This window comes from Thalassophryne amazonica, chromosome 8 (genome assembly GCF_902500255.1).
Source record: "Thalassophryne amazonica chromosome 8, fThaAma1.1, whole genome shotgun sequence".
Classification (NCBI taxonomy): Eukaryota; Metazoa; Chordata; class Actinopteri; order Batrachoidiformes; family Batrachoididae; genus Thalassophryne; species Thalassophryne amazonica.
The window spans coordinates 104425709-104449987 of record NC_047110.1 but is presented as its reverse complement, the minus strand read 5'-3'; the positions used below and the strand labels follow the sequence as shown (position 1 = coordinate 104449987).

At 41.3% G+C, this 24279-nt stretch overlaps 1 protein-coding gene across 2 annotated transcripts in view; it reads left to right on the top strand.

Moving 5' to 3' along the window:
• Nucleotides 1–23681, top strand: part of si:dkey-30c15.10 (uncharacterized protein LOC559353 homolog) — a 37737-nt gene extending 14056 nt beyond the window's left edge. Inside the window, exons 9-22 of one of the 2 annotated variants that reach the window (XM_034177155.1) lie at nt 1538–1664; nt 1977–2112; nt 4021–4206; nt 4376–4502; nt 10800–10848; nt 13129–13182; nt 13254–13286; nt 13390–13411; nt 14569–14678; nt 14834–14887; nt 15179–15265; nt 15486–15593; nt 23066–23211; nt 23344–23681. In XM_034177155.1, the coding sequence (XP_034033046.1) occupies nt 1538–1664; nt 1977–2112; nt 4021–4206; nt 4376–4502; nt 10800–10848; nt 13129–13182; nt 13254–13286; nt 13390–13411; nt 14569–14678; nt 14834–14887; nt 15179–15265; nt 15486–15593; nt 23066–23211; nt 23344–23509 (1405 nt within the window). In that variant the 3' untranslated portion in view covers nt 23510–23681. The remainder of the gene's footprint in view (nt 1–1537; nt 1665–1976; nt 2113–4020; nt 4207–4375; nt 4503–10799; nt 10849–13128; nt 13183–13253; nt 13287–13389; nt 13412–14568; nt 14679–14833; nt 14888–15178; nt 15266–15485; nt 15594–23065; nt 23212–23343) is intronic. The other variant, XM_034177153.1, reaches the window with a different exon arrangement.
• The last annotated feature ends 598 nt before the right edge of the window (nt 23682–24279 follow it).

The window sequence follows — 24279 nt, the reverse complement described above, 5'->3', positions numbered from 1 at the left end:
AACCCTCAACTTTAACACAATTCCCAGTACCTGCACTGGCCACACAGCATGATGGAACCACCTCCAAATTTTACTGTAGGAATGCTGGAATGCTGTGTTCTTTTTCAGCCATGCATACCGCCCCATGTTATGTCCAAATAACTCAATTTTAGTTTCATCAGTCCACAGCACCTTATTCCAAAATTATGCTGGCTTGTCCAAATGTGCTTTAGCATTCCTCAAGCGACTGTTTGTGGCGTGTACTCAGAAAAGGCTTCCTCTCCATTACAGCATCATACAGCATCTCTTTGTGGAAAGTGTGCTGTACAGTTGAACAATGCACAGAGGCACTATTTGCAGTAAGATCATGTTGTAGGTCTTTGGAGCAGGTCAATGGGTTGACTATGACTTCTCACCATCCTTCACCTCAGCTTATCTGAGATTTTTATTGGCCTGCCACTTCGGGCCTTAACTAGTACTGTGCCTGTGATCTTCCATTTCCTCACTATGTTCCTCACAGTGGAAACTGACAGCTGAAATCTCTGCGATAGTTTTTTGTATCCTACCCCTAAACCAGGGGTGGCCAAGTTCAGTCCTCGAGAGCCACATTCCTGACACTTAGTTGTCTCCTTGCTCCAACACACCTGAATCCAATGAAAGACTCGTTAGCAGACTTTTAATGAGCCTTTCATTGGATTCAGGTGTGTTGGAGCAGGGAGACAACTAAGAGTGTAAGGAATGTGGCTCTCGAGGCCCGAACTTGGCCACCCCTGCCCTAAACCATGATGTTGAACAATCTTTGTTTTCAGGTCATTTGAGTTGTTTAGAGGCTCCCATGTTGCCACTCATTAGAAGAGATACAAAGAGGAGAAACATTTGCAAATGGCCACCTTAAATACCCTTCCTCGTGACTGCCCTTACCAAAAAGTAGTACATACAAGTATGTTTCAAGTATACTTCCAGTTTACTTTTTATATACTTATCAGTACTATTTTTTGGTAAGGGTGGATTTACCTGTGTAAGGGGGTTACGGGTTAATGAGCTTACCAAACCAATTTTGTGTTCCAATAATTAGTGTAAATGTATTCAAATCAATAAAATGACAAGGGTGCCCAAATTTATGCACCTGCTTAATTTTGTTTAAATAATTTTTGCACACTTTCTGTAAATACTAGAACCTTCATTTCACTTCTCAGGTATCAGTGTGTTTGTCTGCTATATGACATTTAACTGAAATTTCTGATCCAGACAACCAGTGATTTATAAAGGAAAATCATGAAAATTATCTGGTGTGCCCAGACCTTTGTATACAACTGTATTTGAATATTTGCACCTCAAAAATGTGAGTGACCCCTCAAACATAAATAAACCCTATTTTGATTGTGTGTGTGTGTGTGTGTGTGTATATGTGTGTGTGTGTGTATATATATATATATATATATATATATATATATATATATATATATATATATATATATATATATATATATATAATGCAGAGATGTGTGCGATATCAGAACAACTTACACTGGTTGCTGATGTGTTCATTAATTGACAGTATTGATGCATACCGCACACAAAGGCAGAGCAATATACCAACCATTCAGAGTGTTACTCCAGCTGTTCAGAGACGAGATCCAGAGAAGTCCAGGCCTCAGCACTTTTACACGAAGGACAAAATAGCAGTAAGTAGTATTATTACTCCTACAGAATATACACTTTTTAAAATGCTTCTTCCCATAAATTCAGTTAGAGGAAAAAGTCTAGAGCACTTTTATCATAAACATTGGTTCAATCCTTGTCGGCTGCTGACCTAACCTCTGAAACTACAGCTTGGTGGCTCAGAACAGCTTGGATACACCAGGTGTTCAATATGTATATTAGTGCAAGGATTGTTCTGTTTCATCAAAGTTATCTGCATTGTTTTCATATTTGCAAAACTTGCATAGTTAAATGTTTCATTCTATCAGTTTCTGATGTATGTCATCTTTATTCAGGCTTTTAATGAAGAGTCAGTGCGGCTGCAGAATGTGATCAATCAGACTCTGCAGGCTCTAAGCTGCTGTACTGACGAGGAGCACGGCCGAGGCTCACTGGAGGAGGCTGAAGCAGAGAAACTGCTGCTGGTTTCCTGTATGTACAGAATGCTCTGTGTCACAAATGTTAATACAACCAAAATTGCACAGAAATTTAAATGACCACAAACTTCTCACAAGCACATGCATTTTCAATCATGATTAGAAAAATGATTTCTAGGAATTGAAATGCATGTTAATGCCACTTAATATTTGCTGTTGTATTACAATTTCAGTTTTATTCATTTTATATAGCGCCATATCACAACAGAGTTGGCTCATGCCAATTTTCCCCACTGGCCCACAGGGCCAGTAGAATTTAGAAGTTAGTGGCCCACAGTGTAGGAGCACTGACTCATGGTTTTGCGAGCAAGAGTTCATGATATTCCACCCTGAAGTCCTGCATATAAAACTGCCTATATAATATAAACCAATCCAGAAAAAAACATAAAATAGTCTATGGACCATGAAGTTAAAAAAAAAAAAAAGAATAGAATTTATCAGAGGGCATTCTCAAGTGTAAAAAATAAAGTGACACCCATAAAATTTAGAGGGCATTTATAACAACCCTTAGAGTTGGCTAACTCAGTCAGAAATGTAAAATACAGATGTAGGTCCATATCAAAACTAAAAAGTATGCCTTGTCTGGATTGGAGTTATAGATCTAAAAAATTAAAAAAAAATTATGCTTGGCTCCTTTGCTAATGTCACCGTGGAGTTTCCACAAAGGCAAGCTGGTTAGACTTTTAAACTAGCTTCAAAACAGCCAGGGTCTACCTGGACCAAGCATATACTTTACTTACTTGTCAGCATACAATGGATAGGCCCTGCAGATTTGGCAGAAAAGCACATCCTTCTCATGACCAAGCCACGACTATTTTTGTGGCCAGGTCGGGACAAAACCTCTCTTCCTCTTGTTTCTTTCATATAGCCTGTCTCTCTCCCTTAACTCACCATCACTAAGCTTCCTCTTCTGGGCAATTCCTTAAGCAAAACTCTTTCCTGGTTGTTGTTTGGGTGGTTGTAGTTTAAACATATTTCAAAGCGTTCTGTTAGATTTGCGTCTTGTTCGTCTTCGTTTCCTGCAGCTTCCCGCACATTTAAAGATGCTAACGAACATTGTCGAAGATCAGTGACAGAAACGGATGAACGCATGCTCCACGCATCGACAACATACATTTCAATGTGCGCGAGATTCTGTGGGAGCCTGAAGCATGGTGTGAGACCAAAACAAACATGGCGGACTTGGTGAAATTTGATGACACGGAGATGTGAAGAAATTTGACTTTGCCGCCGCAAAATATGGTAAAATAAATGTAATTTTGCATATTTTTGTAGTGACCCAAGCAGGCCATCATTTGATAAATTGTAGTGGCCCGAAAGTGGGCCAAATCGGCGCCAGACCAGCAGGCAAATGGCTATGTCGAACCCTGTGAAAGGGAAAACAAGTGTGTCTTAAGTCTGGACTTGAACGTCTCCACAGAATCTGACTGTTTTATTGACACAGGGAGATCATTCCACAGAACAGGGGCACGATAAGAGAAAGCTCTGTGACCTGCAGACGTTTTATTCACCCTAGGGACACAAAGTAGTCCTGCACCCTGAGAACGCAAAGCCCGGGCTGGTACGTAGGGTTTAATTAGGTCAGCTAGGTAGGGAGGTGCCAGTGCAGGTCATTTTGAGGGTGATGCAGATTCAACTTTAACACTTTGCGTTTGATGCAATTACAGCATATTTGACAGTCACCAGCCATACAAAAACCTTATCAATTTTTGTGATTTGGTCATGCACATCTGTGGAGATATGCTGCATTGTTTGCAACATATCATTGTTAATGTATGCCCCTCAAGCAGTGATGGTCTTTATAATAGTGAAATCTTATTTATATTTACACATTTGCTTTAAGCTTTCTATGCTGCCTGTTACTGTTGGAATAATTTTTTTTCTCCCCTCTTCTGTATCACAGGTGAAAAACGGTCAGCTCTGCTTGAAGAAATAGCCAGGCTGAGGGAAGAGAGAAGCTCTGAGTCTGGGGAAGAGGCAGAAGACAGGGATTATGTTTCCCAGCAGCCCTGTAGAGGAACAGTCAGTGTTAGTAACATCCAGCTGCCCCTGAAGGTGGAATATGTCTGCTCTGCACACAATCGCACAGGTAGCACAAAAAAAGGTCTTGTGTGGTTCTTTTGATTGCGTCATGTCATCAAATTGATGTTTGTATGAGCAGTCACTTGTATGTCTTCACACTTGCATTGAAGATTCAGCATTTGATCATTTTGTGGTCATTTAAAGAATTTGTTTTTTTATGTATATTTACACCTCAGGTCGACCGAGTCACTACTTCTTTGTCCTCTTACGTTATGGGGCCTGCAACATCATCGCCACACCGCTGGCCACAGCTGCCGATGCTCAGAATGGAGACACAATCTCCTTCCCTACTTCTGTCACTCTGTAAGCAATGTTGTTGGTTTTTTCCTCACAACTGTCCCCATTTATCTCCTCTGCATCACTTTGGAAGCAGGTCCTGTGAGGGTTATTTATTTTTTTTTTTTTTAAGCATCAGTTTAGGTTTGCTTTTTGGATTTTAGCTGCATAATTTTTCAGTCTTTTTAAATAATAATTTAAAAAAAAAACCTTACAAACCTTTGGTTAAATCATGACAAACTTTTTGTTGCATTTTTTGCACTCTGCGGTTTTTGTTGGTGGCAAAAATATTGCCATGTTACTCTCAAATTCATACATGAATACTTTGAGTAAGATTTCAATTTTGGATGTTTTCATGTAATTAGTTCACCTCATTTGGTCAGGTTCATTTGGGGAGATATTGATTAACAAATACAAAATATCATTGAAATTCATCGATTATGTATAACTATGTAGTGCATAGTGTCAATGTGTTTGTCTATATGTGTGGGCTTGCAACAGACTGGCGTCCTGTCCAGGGTGTACCCACAGAGGTTAATACGAGTCCGCAGTCGCACTGAGTCGTGTCCCAGCGAAGAGGCGTGGTTGCCATTTTAGATCAGGGTAACTCAGTAGGCAGCGCACACTGAAGCTGAATGAGTCTGGTCAAGCTGCACATCTTGGCAAAGCCACAAATGGAGGAAGAAGGGAGACATTTCCTTCCATAATTAAACGTTTTGGTTATTCTTCTTCCTTTTTCTGTGACTTTTGGGTGATAAACTGGTGTAAGCATCATGCCTGTGTATGAAATCTGAGGATTTAAACCACCTTGAATGGAATTTTATTTAAAGTTGAATTTATTCATTACTATTAAAAAAAAAAAGATTTAATTAATGCGGACTGTGTGGAATTAATTAATGCAGTCTGTGTGCCCAGTCTGAATTGTGTGATATTGTGCCTTCATGTCAGCAGAATTTGGAAGCTGGAACATATCGGATCTGTTTAAACTTTCAACACTAAAATAAAATAATAATTTTGTAGCTGATGATGCGTTTGCTTTCACAACTATTAGTCGATGAAGCTATTCATAAATTGTTTACAGCCTCAGGTGTCTCGTCCACGGCACGCGGTGGAGAACTTTTTTGGAAACTCGTCAAAGTTCCATCCATCCATTTTCTTCCACTTTATCCGGAGTCGGGTCGCGGGGGCAGCAGCTCAAGCAAAGCCGCCCAGACCTCCCGATCCACACACACCTCCTCCAGCGGAACCCCAAGGTGTTCCCAAGCCAGCCAAGAGATGTAGTCCCTCCAACGTGTCCTGGGTCTTCCCCGGGGCCTCCTCCCAGTGGGACGTGCCCGGAACACCTCTCCAGCGAGGCGTCCAGGGGGCATCCGGAAAAGATGCCCGAGCCACCTCAACTGACTTTCGATGTGGAGGAGCAGCGGCTCGACTCCGAGCTCCTCCCGAGTGACCGAGCTCCTCACCCTATCTCTAAGGGAGCGCCCAGCCACCCTGCGGAGGAAAGTCATCTCGGCCGCTTGTACTCGCAATCTCGTTCTTTTGGTCATGAGCCAAATCTCATGACCATAGGTGAGGATCGGAGCGTAGATCGATCTGTAAATCGAGAGCTTTGCCCCCCTACTCAGCTCTCTCTTCACCACGACGGTCTGATACAGCGAACGCATCACTGCAAATGCTGCACCGATCCGTCTATCAGTCTCACGCTCCATCCGTCCCTCACTCGTGAACAAGACCCCGAGATACTTAAACTCCTCCACTTGAGGCAAGGACACTCCACCGACCTGAAGAGGGCAAAGCACCTTTTTCCGGTCGAGAACCATGGCCTCGGATTTGGAGGTGCTGATTTTCATCCCGGACGCTTCACACTCGGCTGCAAACCGCCCCAGTGCACACTGAAGGTCCTGATTTGACGAAGCCAACAGAACCACATCGTCCGCAAACAGCAGAGACGAGATTCTGTGGTTCCCAAACCAGACCCCCTCTACACCCTGGCTGCGCCTAGAAATTCTGTCCATAAAAATAATGAACAGAACCGGTGACAAAGGGCAGCCCTGGCGGAGGCCAACGTGCACTGGAAACAGGTTTGACTTACTACCGGTAATGCGAACCAAGCTCCTGCTGCGGTCGTACAGGGACCGGATAGCCCTTAGCAAAGGACCCCGGACCCCGTACTCCCGGAGCACTCCCCACAGGGTGCGCAGAGAGACACGGTCGAATGCCTTCTCCAGATCCACAAAACACATGTGGACTGGTTGGGCAAACTCCCATGAACCCTCTAGCACCCGATGGAGCGTGTAGAGCTGGTCCAGTGTGCCGCGACCAGGACGAAAACCACACTGCTCCTCCTGAATCCGAGGTTCGACCATCGGTCGAATTCTCCTCTCCAGTACTCTGGAATAGACCTTACCGGGGAGGCTGAGGACTGTGATCCCCCTATATTTGGAACACACCCTCCGGTCCCCCTTCTTAAACAGAGGGACCACCACCCCGGTCTGCCAATCCAGAGGCACTGTCCCCGATCGCCACGCGATGTTGCAGAGGCGTGTCAGCCAAGACAGCCCCACAATATCCAGAGACTTAAGGTACTCAGGATGGATTTCATCCACCCCAGGAGCCTTGCCACCGAGGAGCTTTCTAACCACCTCGGTGACCTCGGCCTGGGTAATGGATGAGTCCGCCTCCAAGTCCCCAGTCTCTGCTTCCTCTTCGGAAGACGTGACGATGGGATTGAGGAGATCCTCGAAGTACTCCTTCCACCGCCCGACAACATCCCCAGTCAGGGTCACTCGTCAAAGTTAATAATTTTATTTGTGTGTGTGTGTGATGAATTGATGAGCCGCGCTGCACTGAACACAGCAGCAGCTGCAGGACGTCTCAACTGAGCTGCTGATTCATCGCAGCTGGAACAAATCAGATCTGTGTAACTTTCAACACTAATATTTTGGGAATGTGTGTGTGTACAACATTCCTTACATAATGTAAATTAATTTTACTGGCTTGATATACAGGTCAGGATGGCATTTTAACACATTTTTTCAAGCTTTTGCCCCCCCCCCCCCCCCCCCCCCCCCCCAAAAAAAGACTACTCATGTATCCCCATTGAAAATCCATTAGCATCCGTGAACTTTGTCAATATTTGGCCCGGTTGGGAGGTGTCATGTCGCTGTTAATGAAGGGAAATTTGCGTTTAATAGGCAACATTGGGAATGAGGACTCTAGTACTTATATTAACCTCTGTGGGTGCACCCTAAAAGTGCCTTAATTGAGAGAGTGGTGACATGAGTCGAAAAAGCTGGTCACGTGACTCGTGGTGCCATCTTGGCTTCAAAATAGCCTTCATTGTTACTCTGTCTGCATGGAAATCCAGCTATTTTATTTATGTATTCGCTGAAATTGATGGTTTGTTGTGCGTTTGGATGCACAAGTAGACACAGCAAGGGCTTCAAGATGTACAGATTCCCTTCAGAGCTGAACAGAAGAAAAATTTGGGAAAATAAAGTCAGCTGTGTGGGATGGAAGTGACTTCATCGTCGAAGCTTGGAGACGTAAATTTATTGTTCAGTCCCATGTACAGTAAAAGTCACCTAAACAGTCACTGTATAAACTAGGGCCCATATGCACGAAGCATCTCAAAATCCTCTCAAAGCGCTCCTAACTTAAACTAAAATTTCCTGACAAGGAATCTTAAGCCAGGAGATGTCTGAACAAGGAGACTGAAACTCCTGTCTTAGTGAGGAGGCGGGGTTGACCCTGTTGCCAGGTATGACATGGTCTGGTCCTGTAAGAGCTGTGAATGGTTGTCACGGAAAGGGAATGAGAAATTAAATAAATAAATGCACTCTGTGCTCCTACATATATATGAATGAACAGTAAAATCAATGTAACTGCATTAAGAAATGCATAATTGTGAAACTAATTTAATGTCATAATGATGATACTCAGCAAAATTAAATTGGAGCGATCGCTGGGCTGGTCGCTAAACCTGTACGTTCTTGTGCTGCAATGCATCATGGGTGTTCTGGGTTTGGGGGTTTTAAATCTTGCTGTTGTGGTTCATATTAGTTTAAAAATATTCTTAGTGTTATTGATTTATTGTGTTTTTGTCAATCAGTTGGTTTAGTGAGTTAAGTGTCACCATAAGTGTATCGTGTTTGATGCCGTCCCTGTGTTGTTTTATCTGATAAATAAGAGCACCTCCTAGTGGCAGAGTGCCAAAAAGACAAAAGTGCTCACTTTATTTCACGCAGCTCACCACAAAATGAATTGTTACCCAGCTTAAAGATGTTTGAACATATCTCATTCACATGCCGATTATATACGTATTAAGTGTGCTTGGAGGTGAGTTTATTAATAAGTTCACAGTATTTTTATTTTGATAGTATCTGTACCTGGATATGTTGCTGTATGTTATTTTTTTTTTTAATGTTAAACATTAAATTTCCATTCAGCGCAGTTGAACCCAAAATGGCACCATGTTCTGAGTTGACTCTCAGTTAAGGCAGTCTAGTGCAGTGATTCTCAACCGGGGTTTCGCGGCACCCTAGGGTGCCGTGATCGATCGTCAGGGGTTCCGTGGGCAATTATCAAATATCACCATTATCGGGTGTATGTGCTGTAATAGTGTGGCAGATGATGTAATGCTCTTTTATTGCAGTAGATGGTAGCAAAGCGCTGTACTATAGTATAATAGACATACTTGCGCACATAGCGTTGTGTGTCTCCATGGTTACGGGTTGCTGACTACAGCGTGAATCTCAGCTGCTCACGGAGCATGGCTCCTCTGGGGAAGGAGAAACCGCGTCGGCTGTGGAGGTGTGCGGGGAAGGCGGCCTGACCTCCGTTGATGTCACCGTGGTCAGACTTGGGCCTTTTCGCTCACAACTGGGTTCGCTGAAGGCAGCCTCTGCGCTCTGTGAATATTAGAGTGGCAGATTATTGTGAATAAAAGTGTCGAGACGTCTAAAAAAAAAAAAACACTTGAGATTAGGGGCTGTCACAATTATTACAATATTCGTCAATAATCGCGATTACCGTGAATTATTTATTTTATCCACAAAGCATAAAACGACTCAGAATCTGACGTCATTGTGCTGCAGCCTCGCTCTCGTCTTAAGGCGGGACAATAACAAGGAGGCTGACGGCCGATTAAAACAGTGGCCGTCTTCTTCAAAAGCCGTCTAAAATGCGGAGCTGTGTGTGTGTGTGTGTGTGCGCGCGCGCGCGCGCGGAGTCAACAGGCTGCAGACTGCGAGGGAGGGGGTGAGTGAGGGAGATTCCTGGATGGAAGCACGACACGTTACAGTCTGAGAACCATCAGTGCGCAGCGAGCGCGGAGCAGAGAGGATTTTAACCCGAGTGAACAAGTTAAAAACCAAAACGTGAAGCTGCCTTTGCTTCTCTCTGAACTTTTTTCTAAAGGTGTGATTCTGCCGTTACCGTCCTGTTCACACCATGTGCGTGTCGTATGCTGAATTTATGAGATCATGAGATGAAATAAACGGTCAAATAGCTTTAAAAACATATTTAAAAAATGAGAATATATGAATGAACTGAGCCACAAAAAAAAAAACACCCTGACATGGAGAAGCTGTGATGTTCAGATGCACAGATCACAAAAAGCAGGTGAGAACTCTGAACTTTAACAGCTGTTACTTTCCAAAGGTATTTATTTGTTCAGTATGGGCTTAATGCAGTGTTTAAGCACAAAACGTGACTGATGAGGAGAAACAATTTCAGAAATGCAACAGAAACAACCACAAATCAGAAAAAGTTGGGACTGTATGTAAAATGAAGATAAAAATAAAAATGTTGCACCATTCCCAGTTTCTCCACTCACAGAAGCCAAACGTTCTTCCAGAGTTGTGTAATTATACTACAATAGTAGAATATAAAGAAGGGAAAAAAAAGAGAAAAAATAGACTATATTCGTCAATCGCAATTATTTGTCTGACAATTAATCGTCTCCAGAAATTCCTAATCGTGACAGCCCTACTTGAGATCAGAGCGCAAAATGCTTGAGGATTTTCGAAATGCTGTGTTTTCTGTATCGATTTTCTATTGCGATAATTGGGTTTTGCGCGAAACCAGAGGTAATAGAATTATATTATTTTGCTTGGTGGTGTGCCGCAGGATTTTGTAAATATAAAAAGGGTGCCGCGGCTCAAAAAAGGTTGAAAATCACTGCTCTAGTGTACACCCCCCATGTAAGTGGGTATAGAAAATGGATGTATAACTGTGTATATTTACCAGTGATTATGTATCACGGTTTTTGGTTTTTTTTATAATGAGGTAATGTCTTTGACATGCTCTTCATTGATATTTCAGAAAGGATATTCGCTCAAACTTCAAAATTGATGTGGAAGTCTACAGCCTGGTGAGCCAGAACATTTGTCATTCTGTTTACTTTTTTTTTTAGATATCTTTAATTATCAAGTGGTCTATACATTCCTGAACTTTTTCCAATGTAAATTATGTTCCTGCTATATTATAACTACATGTATGGAAATCATTTTGCTTATGTTACTATTGGCTTGGTGAAAAACCAGGCCATTGAGAACTCCCGCAAAGCCAGAAAGTGTGTGTTTTACCAGTTTAAAAGAAATATGGCACATATCCATTAATTTGAGCTCTATAATCATTTTTGCTTTAGCACCATGGCACTAATAGCCTGATGTCCAGCATCAATTAAAATTAGCAGTCAGAGCTTTCAATAGATCGTGTCTGACATCAGAATCGGACATCTGCTTGACACATTGAGTGAAGCAGTGAAGAAAATTATTCATTAAAGCCAACAGACTAAAATAAAGTGCAGTGCTGGCAATAATGATATTAGAGAATTTTAAAAAGTATTTATAGTGGAGTAGCCGGTACTCATTTTTTTTTTAAATCTCAAATATAATTTGAAAGTTATCAAGGATTAAGCTCATCAAGTATACCCAAGATAAAGTAGGCACAGATAGGAATGCACTCGACATTCTGTGGTTCTGAAAACTCTTCATCACACCGATGCTTTTATGACCCAGCAATATCATTTTGTATCATCAAATGGTCAGCTTAACACTGCTTCCTCATTCGCTGTGAACTCAGCCTTACGCCACTGTTCTGCATGAGCTACCCACATGCAGCACATATAAAAATATCATCAACTTTATTGTTTATATCATAGGAGAACAAATTCCTATTGTGTGGAGAATTTCTCTGTATATCACATGTGCATAAGTATTCATAGCCTGTGTTCAGTTCTTTGATGAACCTTTGGCAGGAATTACATTGTCATGTCTTCTTGAATATGATTCCACAAGCTTGGTGCACCTATCTCTGGGCAGTTTTGGTCATTCCTCTTTGCAGCACGTCTCAAGCTACATTGTGTTGGATTGGGAGCATCGGTGCACATCCATTTTCAGATCTCTGCAGAGATGTTCAATCAGATTCAGGTCTGGGCTCTGGCTGGACCACTCAAGGACATTCACAGAGTTGTCTTGAAGTCACTCCTTTGATATCTTGGCTGTGTGCTTAGAGTCATTGTCCTGCTGAAAGATGAACCGTCGCCCCAGTCTGAGGTCAAGAGTGCCCTGGAGCAGGTTTTCATCCAGGATGTCTCTGTACATTGCAGCATTCATCTTTCCCTCAATCCTGACTAGGCTCCCAGTTCCTGCCTCTCAAAAACATCCCCACAGCATGATGCTGCCACCACCGTGCTTCACTGTAGCGATGGTGCCTGATTGCCTCCAAACGTGATGGCTGGTATTCACACCAAAGAGTTCAATCTTTATCTCATCAGACCACAGAATTTAGTTTTTCATGGTCTGAGAGTCCTTCGGGGGCCTTTTGTCAAACTCCAGGTGGGCTGCCATGTGCCTTTTACTAAGGAGTGGCTTCCGTCTGGCCACTGTACCATACAGGCCTGATTGGTTGATTTCTGCAGAGATGGTTGTTAGTCTCTCTCCACACAGGAATGCTGGCGCTTTAACAGAGTGCCCATTGGGTTCTTGGCCACTTCTCAAACTAGGGTCCTTCTCCGATCGCTCAGTTTAGATGGGCTTCCAGCTCTAGGAAGAGTCCTGGTGGATCTGAACTTCTTCCATTTACAGATGATGAAGGCCACTGTGCTCATCAGGACCTTCAAAGCAGCAGCGATGTTTCTGTACCCTTCCCCAGATTGGTGCCTCAAGAGAATCCTGTCTCAGGTCTACAGACAATTCCTTTGACTACATGCTTGGTTTGTGCTCTAACATGAACTTTCCTGCATGTGGACTCCAATTAAGCTGTAGAAACATCTCAAGGATGATTAGTGGAAACAGGATGCACCTGAGCTCAATTTTGAGCTTCATGGCAAAGGCCATGAATACATATGTACATGTGATTTCTTAGGTTTATTTGGATTTGGTTTTTTTGTTTTTGTTTTTCATATATAAATTTCCAAAAATCTCAATACTTCTTTCTCATTGTCATTATGGGGTATTGTCTGTAGAATTTTTGAGGGGAAAATGAATTTCATTTATTTTGGAATTAGGCTGTAACATAACAAAATGTGGATTAAGTGAAGCACTGTGTATATATGTATGGCTAATTTTGAACAGACCTTCTGTTTCAGCTTTTTGTTTTCCAGGAATCTTAAATGTAATTTACTTATATTTCTAATTGTGATGTTTAGTCCCACCCCTCAGGTAACAGCTGCAGCACAGACCGCACCACTACAAAGTCACGGGTATGTGGATAAAAAGCATAAAAATGTGTCACACATTGAAGGTCAGACTAATTTGCTTGGTTTATATTTAGGTCACCCCAAGAAAACTCCTGAACACTATCACAGTGCGTATTGATAGTTTTTAATGTCCAGGTGTATACATTAAGGATTTTTGCAAGTTAATGTGTTGAAGCATTTGATGAGCTTTGTTTTTCTTTCTGTACTCAGAGAGCCAGTACTGGTGTGGCATGTAAGTCATATTTTCTGTACTGCTGTCAGAGAACAGCTTTATTTTTTACTGCTTTAATTAAATTAAATCATTAATCAAGCAAACTAATCAGTGCTTTGCTTACTGTTGACAATTGTGTTGCATGACAGAAATCCTGTTTACAAAAAAATGCTCAAAGGTAAATCAGCAACAGTATTGCTTTATATTAACTCAAACATGTTTTCCTCAATCTTAAAATTATATTGTGTAATTTTTAATGTACTCGTATGCATTTTGTCACTGTATGAATCTGTCCACATCACTCAGAATCTTGTAAATCTTTGTGGGATGATTGAAATTCACGACTTAATGCCCTTTGTAAAGTAAAAATGCAAAGCTTTACAATCTCTAGAGAGACATTTATTTTTGCACAAAGTTGAAAATTAAAGTGGCCGATGATTAAGTGCTTGTAAAAGTATCTAAAATCTATTTAAAATGTTACTAATGCTGATTTTTGAGTGAGCGTGATACATGTAATTGCCCATAGCCTTGAAAACTAAAGTTAACTATGACAGGAATTAGAAAAAATTTCAGAGATACATTTTTTGGGGGGGTTCACCTTTGAATAGTTTAAGTTGTTGTAACATTCTTCTGGTTGCTGCAATGAAAGAGATTTATAGATCTTGAAAAGAGCTTTGAAATTACATCAAAATAGTCTAGGTGCTATATAAGCACATAACGTCATGTTATGTGCACAAATTAGCTGAAATTTTAACATGTTTCTCACTGATTAAGAGGACATGAGCAAAAATATGAGCGTTCTGATTGTTACTCATAACTTCCAATCTTCCCACAAAGATTTAAAAAATTCTGCAATATTGGCAGATCCTTCGTGGATTCGACAGTGAATGAGACTTTTCTGATAACTATTATACAGACTATTTATAAAGCTGGCTACTGGTTATTTTTCATAGGGTGTTTTTTTATTTATTTTGTGTTACCTTGGGACGGCTGTCATCTTGGCTGTCATGGATTACTTCCTAAACTAATTTTTCAAATAAGGATTTCTCACAAACAAAGCAACTGTCCAAGCTGGACAGAGCACTCATAACTTTGCTTGCTAACAGTGTTTTAATATGGCTACAGATTTAATTTCTGAGCTCTAGTCTGTATTCTCATTTTTTGTTTTTGTCATTCAGCCACAGCTCTTCTTGCTATCAACCCTCGTCGCTCCAGTAACTTTTGTTTGGTGGGCTCCCATAAGCTCACCTTAGCCTCGCTGGGACACAGCAAGTTTCTCCTGGATAAGGTACCCCATTCACATGACTGTGCAAAATGAGGGGAGAGTATGACAGGGATTGGGCTTTAGTGTGCTGCGGTTTGATACTTTACAGTTTTATACACACGGGTGGGGTCACTGGTGATGTAACTTGTCTGTCCCTCTTCCCCTACTTTTCTACTCAGATGAAGCTTGATGGCAAAATCAAGAAGCTCCTGGGAGATGAATTTCAGGAAAAGGTTTCAGTCCTTCACCACACTGTTGGCTGTTCACCTCCTTATTTCCTCTGTCCCTCTGCACACACATACATGGAATTCATTATTTTAATGGTGTGTGTTTGAGCATTTATCAATACCTCGTGTTCCTCAAACCTCACGTTTACACACGCGTACATGTCTGTGTAAATGTGAGGCTTTGTTGTTAAAATTCTTCATCACTGCAGGAACCTTAACATTTATGTTTGTTTGGCTCTTCTGTACATGTGCTGCCAGTTTAATAGTTTTCTGTCTTATTCGTTCATTGTGCTGTAGGTACCATTCCTTTCTCCTCTAGAGGGCCACATCTACCTACAGTTGAAGAGTGAGAGCCACTCAAACGTGCAGCACCAAGGCTTCCTGGTTAGTAACACAACTTAGTTTCCTCAAGTCTCTGTCCACATTGGTCATGTCCATCTTAAGACTTTTAATCCTTTAGTGTGTTTATTCCTATTTCTTGTTAAACCTGCCTTACTTAACCACAAAATGGACAAATGGCTGCCCTGCTGTGATGTTGGAAGTCATTTATTTCTATCCAACTCTAACTTGATGATACTCTCCTTCTGGTTCCTCTTTCCTTCAGACAATGTTTGAGTTGATCAGTGGATTTGGAGTGTGGCATCGCAGGTATTTTGTTCTTGAAGGATGTAACCTTTACTACTGGAACCACCCCAATGACAAAGAAACAAAGGTATTGACAGCTCACAGCAACTGTTGGTTATTTTTATAGAAACAGTTCTGTGGTACACAAGCTCCCTCTGGTGGTATGCTGTCACAGATTATATTTTCTTATAAAGATCCAAGAAGTAGTCTACACACAACAGACTGACCCTGCACTAAGATACATCAATCAATCAATTTTTTTATATAGCGCCAAATCACAACAAACAGTTGCCCCAAGGCGCTTTATATTGTAAGGCAGGCCATACAATAATTATGTAAAACCCCAACGGTCAAAACGACCCCCTGTGAGCAAGCACTTGGCTACAGTGGGAAGGAAAAACTCCCTTTTAACAGGAAGAAACCTCCAGCAGAACCAGGCTCAGGGAGGGGCAGTCTTCTGCTGGGACTGGTTGGGGCTGAGGGAGAGAACCAGGAAAAAGACATGCTGTGGAGGGGAGCAAAGATCGATCACTAATGATTAAATGCAGAGTGGTGCATACAGAGCAAAAAGAGAAAGAAACACTGCATCATGGGAACCCCCCAGCAGTCTACGTCTATAGCAGCATAACTAAGGGATGGTTCAGGGTCACCTGATCCAGCCCTAACTATAAGCTTTAGCAAAAAGGAAAGTTTTAAGCCTAATCTTAAAAGTAGAGAGGGTGTCTGTCTCCCTGATCTGAATTGGGAGCTGGTTCCACAGGAGAGGAGCCTGAAAGCTGAAGGCTCTGCCTCCCATTCTACTCTTACAAACCCTAGGAACTACAAGTAAGCCTGCAGTCTGAGAGCGAAGCGCTCTATTGGGGTGATATGGTACTACGAGGTCCCTAAGATAAGATGGGACCTGATTATTCAAAACCTTATAAGTAAGAAGAAGAATTTTAAATTCTATTCTAGAATTAACAGGAAGCCAATGAAGAGAGGCCAATATGGGTGAGATATGCTCTCTCCTTCTAGTCCCCGTCAGTACTCTAGCTGCAGCATTTTGAATTAACTGAAGGCTTTTTAGGGAACTTTTAGGACAACCTGATAATAATGAATTACAATAGTCCAGCCTAGAGGAAATAAATGCATGAATTAGTTTTTCAGCATCACTCTGAGACAAGAACTTTCTGATTTTAGAGATATTGCGTAAATGCAAAAAAGCAGTCCTACATATTTGTTTAATATGCGCTTTGAATGACATATCCTGATCAAAAATGACTCCAAGATTTCTCACAGTATTACTAGAGCTCAGGGTAGTGCCATCCAGAGTAAGGATCTGGTTAGACACCATGTTTCTAAGATTTGTGGGGCCAAGTACAATAACTTCAGTTTTATCTGAGTTTAAAAGCAGGAAATTAGAGGTCATCCATGTCTTTATGTCTGTAAGACAATCCTGCAGTTTAGCTAATTGGTGTGTGTCCTCTGGCTTCATGGATAGATAAAGCTGGGTATCATCTGCGTAACAATGAAAATTTAAGCAATACCGTCTAATAATACTGCCTAAGGGAAGCATGTATAAAGTGAATAAAATTGGTCCTAGCACAGAACCTTGTGGAACTCCATAATTAACTTTAGTCTGTGAAGAAGATTCCCCATTTACATGAACAAATTGTAATCTATTAGACAAATATGATTCAAACCACCGCAGCGCAGTGCCTTTAATACCTATGGCATGCTCTAATCTCTGTAATAAAATTTTATGGTCAACAGTATCAAAAGCAGCACTGAGGTCTAACAGAACAAGCACAGAGATGAGTCCACTGTCCGAGGCCATAAGAAGATCATTTGTAACCTTCACTAATGCTGTTTCTGTACTATGATGAATTCTAAAACCTGACTGAAACTCTTCAAATAGACCATTCCTCTGCAGATGATCAGTTAGCTGTTTTACAACTACCCTTTCAAGAATTTTTGAGAGAAAAGGAAGGTTGGAGATTGGCCTATAATTAGCTAAGATAGCTGGGTCAAGTGATGGCTTTTTAAGTAATGGTTTAATTACTGCCACCTTAAAAGCCTGTGGTACATAGCCAACTAACAAAGATAGATTGATCATATTTAAGATCGAAGCATTAAATAATGGTAGGGCTTCCTTGAGCAGCCTGGTAGGAATGGGGTCTAATAAACATGTTGATGGTTTGGATGAAGTAACTAATGAAAATAACTCAGACAGAACAATCGGAGAGAAAGAGTCTAACCAAATACCGGCATCACTGAAAGCAGCCAAAGATAACGATACGTCTTTGGGATGGTTATGAGTAATTTTTTCTCTAATAGTTAAAATTTTGTTAGCAAAGAAAGTCATGAAGTCATTGCTAGTTAAAGTTAATGGAATACTCAGCTCAATAGAGCTCTGACTCTGTCAGCCTGGCTACAGTGCTGAAAAGAAACCTGGGGTTGTTCTTATTTTCTTCAATTAGTGATGAGTAGAAAGATGTCCTAGCTTTACGGAGGGCTTTTTTATAGAGCAACAGACTCTTTTTCCAGGCTAAGTGAAGATCTTCTAAATTAGTGAGACGCCATTTCCTCTCCAACTTACGGGTTATCTGCTTTAAGCTACGAGTTTGTGAGTTATACCACGGAGTCAGGCACTTCTGATTTAAAGCTCTCTTTTTCAGAGGAGCTACAGCATCCAAAGTTGTCTTCAATGAGGATGTAAAACTATTGACGAGATACTCTATCTCACTTACAGAGTTTAGGTAGCTACTCTGCACTGTGTTGGTATATGGCATTAGAGAACATAAAGAAGGAATCATATCCTTAAACCTAGTTACAGCGCTTTCTGAAAGACTTCTAGTGTAATGAAACTTATTCCCCACTGCTTCGTAGTCCATCAGAGTAAATGTAAATGTTATTAAGAAATGATCAGACAGAAGGGAGTTTTCAGGGAATACTGTTAAGTCTTCTATTTCCATACCATAAGTCAGAACAAGATCTAAGATATGATTAAAGTGGTGGGTGGACTCATTTACTTTTTGAGCAAAGCCAATAGAGTCTAATAATAGATTAAATGCAGTGTTGAGGCTGTCATTCTCAGCATCTGTGTGGATGTTAAAATCACCCACTATAATTATCTTATCTGAGCTAAGCACTAAGTCAGACAAAAGGTCTGAAAATTCACAGAGAAACTCACAGTAACGACCAGGTGGACGATAGATAATAACAAATAAAACTGGTTTTTGGGACTTCCAATTTGGATGGACAAGACTAAGAGTCAAGCTTTCAAATGAATTAAAGCTCTGTCTGGGTTTTTGATTAATTAATAAGCTGGAATGGAAGATTGCTGCTAATCCTCCGCCTCGGCCCGTGCTACGAGCATTCTGACAGTTAGCGTGACTCGGGGGTGTTGACTCATTTAAACTAACATATTCATCCTGCTGTAACCAGGTTTCTGTAAGGCAGAATAAATCAATATGTTGATCAATTATTATATCATTTACCAACAGGGACTTAGAAGAGAGAGACCTAATGTTTAATAGATCACATTTAACTGTTTTAGTCTGTGGTGCAGTTGAAGGTGCTATATTATTTTTTCTTTTTGAATTTTTATGCTTAAATAGATTTTTGCTGGTTATTGGTAGTCTGGGAGCAGGCACCGTCTCTACGGGGATGGGGTAATGAGGGGATGGCAGGGAGAGAGAAGCTGCAGAGAGGTGTGTAAGACTACAACTCTGCTTCCTGGTCCCAACCCTGGATAGTCACGGTTTGGAGGATTTAAGAAAATTGGCCAGATTTCTAGAAATGAGAGCTGCTCCATCCAAAGTGGGATGGATGCCGTCTCTCCTAACAAGACCAGGTTTTCCCCAGAAGCTTTGCCAATTATCTATGAAGCCCACCTCATTTTTTGGACACCACTCAGTCAGCAATTCAAGGAGAACATGCGGCTAAACATGTCACTCCCGGTCTGATTGGGGAGGGGCCCAGAGAAAACTACAGAGTCCGACATTGTTTTTGCAAAGTTACACACCGATTTAATGTTAATTTTAGTGACCTCCGGTTGGCGTAACCGGGTGTCATTACTGCCGACGTGAATTACAATCTTACCAAATTTACGCTTAGCCTTAGCCAGCAGTTTCAAATTTCCTTCAATGTCGCCTGCTCTGGCCCCCGGAAGACAATTGACTATGGTTGCTGGTGTCGCTAACTTCACATTTCTCAAAACAGAGTCGCCAATAACCAGAGTTTGATCCTCGGCGGGTGTGTCGTCGAGTGGGGAAAAACGGTTAGAAATGTGAACGGGTTGGCGGTGTACGCGGGGCTTCTGTTTAGAACTACGCTTCCTCCTCACAGTCACCCAGTCAGCCTGCTTTCCCGGCTGCTCGGGATCTGCCAGGGGGGAACTAACGGCGGCTAAGCTACCTTGGTCCGCACCGACTACAGGGGCCTGGCTAGCTGTAGAATTTTCCACGGTGCGGAGCCGAGTCTGCAATTCGCCCAGCCTGGCCTCCAAAGCTACGAATAAGCTACACTTATTACAAGTACCGTTACTGCTAAAGGAAGCCGAGGAATAACTAAACGTTTCACACCCAGAGCAGAAAAGTGCGGGAGAGACAGGAGAAGCCGCCATGCTAAATCGGCTAAGAGCTAGTAGCTATGCTAAGCTAGCGGATTCCTAAAACACGCAAAGTGAATAATGTGTAAATAATTTAGAGGTGATTCAGCAGAAGGAGTGCTTTAGTTAAGGCACGTAAAGATTACACTGGGAAACAAATCGTAATCTAGATAACTAGATCAATCTAACTGCGCAGATTAAACAGCTAACAGATACAGAAAAACACAGCTGTGCTCCGGAACAGGAAGTGATACAATACCACAGTGAGAGCCAACCACCAGTAGAGATACATATGTACAGCCAGTTTTTTGGTGCCATCTGGTCCTTCCTGGCATATAGTCATACACCACTGAATTTACAGAATTTTTCTGAAATTATGATGTCATAGCCTGCCTCACTAACCTGAGAAACACACCCAGAGCACCGTATTACAACACCAAGGGACTTCTTTGTTTATTCACAGGCGATTTCCATGATGAGTTAAAAGTATTTCCAGACATCTTCCGAAACAAGGGCGTCGTGTAGACAACAGTTTTCATCAGGCTGTAATGATGAATCCAGCTGAAAGGATGTAACAGTCCAGAATAAAAGACTGTATTCACTCTGTGTGCTGGGGCCAACAGGTCTCCTTCACATGATGCAAATGTAATCCCATCAGTCATCTCTTCAGTATTCTTTTCATGACAAAACTAAATTCCATTAACAGTGCTGTCAAAATTCCGCAGCTTTCATCATGGGCAGGAGGAGGGGGGTGTTTTAACTCTGTAATTGTGGTTGTCACTGAATTTTTAAAATGTCTATCGCAAAGTTTTCTTTTTTTACTACATTATGCAAGTTTTATAAGTCCACGGACACTGATCTGTGTGTTACAGATACAAATCAGTGTCCTCGGATCTGCGGAGTTTTGAGGAGAGAAAAGCCTGGCTGTTGCAACAGTTGTTGTAAAGCGGGGCTGGTTGGTTGCTGCAGCGATGCTTAAGCTAAATGTAGCATGTGGACATCGGAAACCTTAGAGCGCTAAAGTTTTTAAAAGAAGAATTGTGCAGCATGTCTGTCATGGACCGACGTCGGACAGAGACAAGATGGCTAGAAAGACTGTTTGAAAAAGTCTGATAAGGACAAGAATCCGTGGAATTGTCGCTGGCTTCATGAACACACCTGAAAGATAAAAGAAACGGGAAAAGCGAACTGTGCTCTCAGGAAATACAGTAAGAATTTTTCTCTCTCTGGAAAATAAACATTGTGCTGTTCAAACAGGATTTTCAACAAGATTGTGGCTTTTTTCATTAATCTAGACTTTTATTTGGGGAAAAAGACTGTGGCTTTGAATGGATTTACATGAATTTACACAAGAATATAAATGAGTTTTTATTAATGTAGACTTTTTCCATGGGAATAAATACACTGTGGCTTTGAGTGGATTTACAGGAATTTACACAAGAATATGTGGCTTTTTTACTATAAGATGTGTTATTGATATTTTACCCTGATTTTCAAAATATTCTCCAAGCTTTAGCTGTGGTTTTTGAAATGCTGTAACAGTCTTTTCAGTCTTCATGAATTTCATGAATTAATTGTTCTGAGTTAATGCATAATTTGGTTTACAGTTAAAAGGAAAATCATTCCATGTTATATTCTGTTATTTCAACATGATCATTGACGGTTCAAATGAAAGGCTGAATACTGGGTCATTTAAATATGCACTAATTTTGAGATTTGTTTTTTTTTTTTTTTTTGTTCCAGGATATGCTGAAAATGTATCATTAGATAGAAAATTTATTTGGTTTCTGGGATCCCATGGAGCCCAGGACCCCGGCTCCTGCGGACCTATGCCCCCCAGACCCCCTGCAAAGTTTCCTTGGATTTCATATTTTTCATTTCACAGCCCTCCATTAATGATCCACCAAGATGGGGGGAGTGTGTTAAACTACACTAACAACAACAGCAACATGTCATTAGTTATGAGTGGCTGAGGTTACAGAGGCAGAGCTATGGCATCACTTCACAAAGGTTCTGAACATTTAGCATCTTTGTGCTAACGTAACCAAGCCCGACCCGAGTATCCTTTTGAAATATTTGTCTGAACCCGACCCAACCCATCGGGTCCCCGCTCAGGTATCCATGCTCTAGTCTGCAAGAACATGGTGTCATTTTGACAACTTCTCTGTCCTCCTCCTCCTCTATCAAAGTGTACTGCAGATTCTGGACCGATGCTGTGTATGCAAGCGCAAAGAGTTCTTTACTGCCAGACACAGTCCTGGATGTCACAGGCAGTCCACGACAACACAAAAATACTTTAAGGCGTCAGCTTTAGTTTAAACTGATAAATCATAGTAATCCATACTGCTTTCTGCTGTGCCTTGGGGTGACTGTTTTGTGATTTGGTGCTATATAAATAAATCGAGTTTAATTGGATTATTTTAATTCCGGTTGTAATGTTGGTACTTGGAACACCAAATATTTTCGAAGGTGGCATGTATTGTAAAAAGGTTGAGAACCACTGTTACAGAGCATTCTATCAAGATTTTATATTTATTGTAAATGACTTTATAGTTTACTGAAAACTACACATACGTGGCTCCCTCCAGCCTTTCAGGGAAGCTGCACCACAAAGTATTTGCCATGTGTCTTGTCAGTGACGTGCTGATTTCAGATGCCATCAGGGATGAATCGATAGTAGTCTGCCCCCTGGTGGATGTAAACAAAAATACATCACTTCAGCATATTCAAAACTGAGCAGATCAAATTATTTGGAACAGAACACCACACACACACATTCCACCCCACACGAATTTCAGCCTTAAAGCACCTAACGGATTAGTCACTGACTTTATTTTAGTTGTAAATGTTGCACTAAAAAAAAAAATATTAAGTTTGTCTAATTGATCATGGTGTTTAACAGATTATCACCCAATTTAGAACTGATCAGTTTCCTTAACACTCAACTGTCTTGTTCTTTGACCTCGTAGGAAGCAGAGGGAAGCGTCTCCCTGTCCAGTTCCTCCAGCCAGTGCGTCAAACCAGTCAAGCGGGACTCGTGTGCTCGACCTTTCACCTTTGAGATAGTGAGCAATATCCCCATGCAGCAGGATGATGCACAGGAGGCTGTGACCAAGTAAGAATTAATATACGATGAGTGGAACAGGATCAGTGTCTTGAGACGTCTTGCAATCTGACCTACATTTCCTAGTGTCTTTCTGATGCATTTTCTTTTTTCTTTTTTTTTTTGATGCCATGTTCTGCTCAGGTGCTGGTTCTCAGCAGATACCAAACAGGAGAGATTGGACTGGATGGATAAACTGAACCAGGCTCTTCTTGATTTTCACACATGGAGCCGAGCATTAGAGAGAGAAACAGAGAGTCAACAGTCTGAGACCTCAAACAGTGAGAACATGAGGGAGAGCATTCTGTAACTCGACATGTAGCCAGAGTTCTGCCCTGGTCCAGTCAGATCCTCCTGGAAGCACTTTTCATGAAGCAGGTAGACCAGCTGACAGCAGAGTCTTTAAACTCTTTTTTTGAAGAGGCTGTGTCTCTCATGACACACTGCCAAAACGATTAAGCTCTAGGTACATGTTTATATACATTATATTTGTTAATTTTTGGGAGATATTGGCTTTTGCAGCAGCAAAAACAATCCGTCTTTACAGATGCTTTCATTTTTATGTACCATCTCACATTTTCTGTTGGACTTTTGTATTTTCTTTATCATGATTTTGAAGGATTCTTTTTAGTTTAATTGCATTTTCTTTGCGTGACAATCTGCTCCTTCAGCCTTTTGATGGGTGACGTTGTTTGGGCACTTTGGGTACCTGAGATTAAATGTTTCTCGTAAACTGGAAACATTTGGGAAAAGTTTATATATACGGTTATTTGTGTTGTTGTATTTTCTGTCACTGAAACTGGATGTTGATACATGAATAAATATATGCAAACTAAAGTAAGGATGGCAATATATGAAGTTTAAGACACTACAACCTACTAAGACAGAAGTAGCTCATTTGTAAGATTTTGGATTTTACATGAACCTACTTCTGTTTACCAAAGCTTAATTTTGTGATTGTTGACTTTTCTTTTTTTTTTTTTCCTTCTCCCCCCCCCCCCCCCCCCCCCCCCCCCCATTGAAACTACATTTTTGTGTACGATTTCATAAAAATGGAGCTGAACAACATTTTGCTATTGT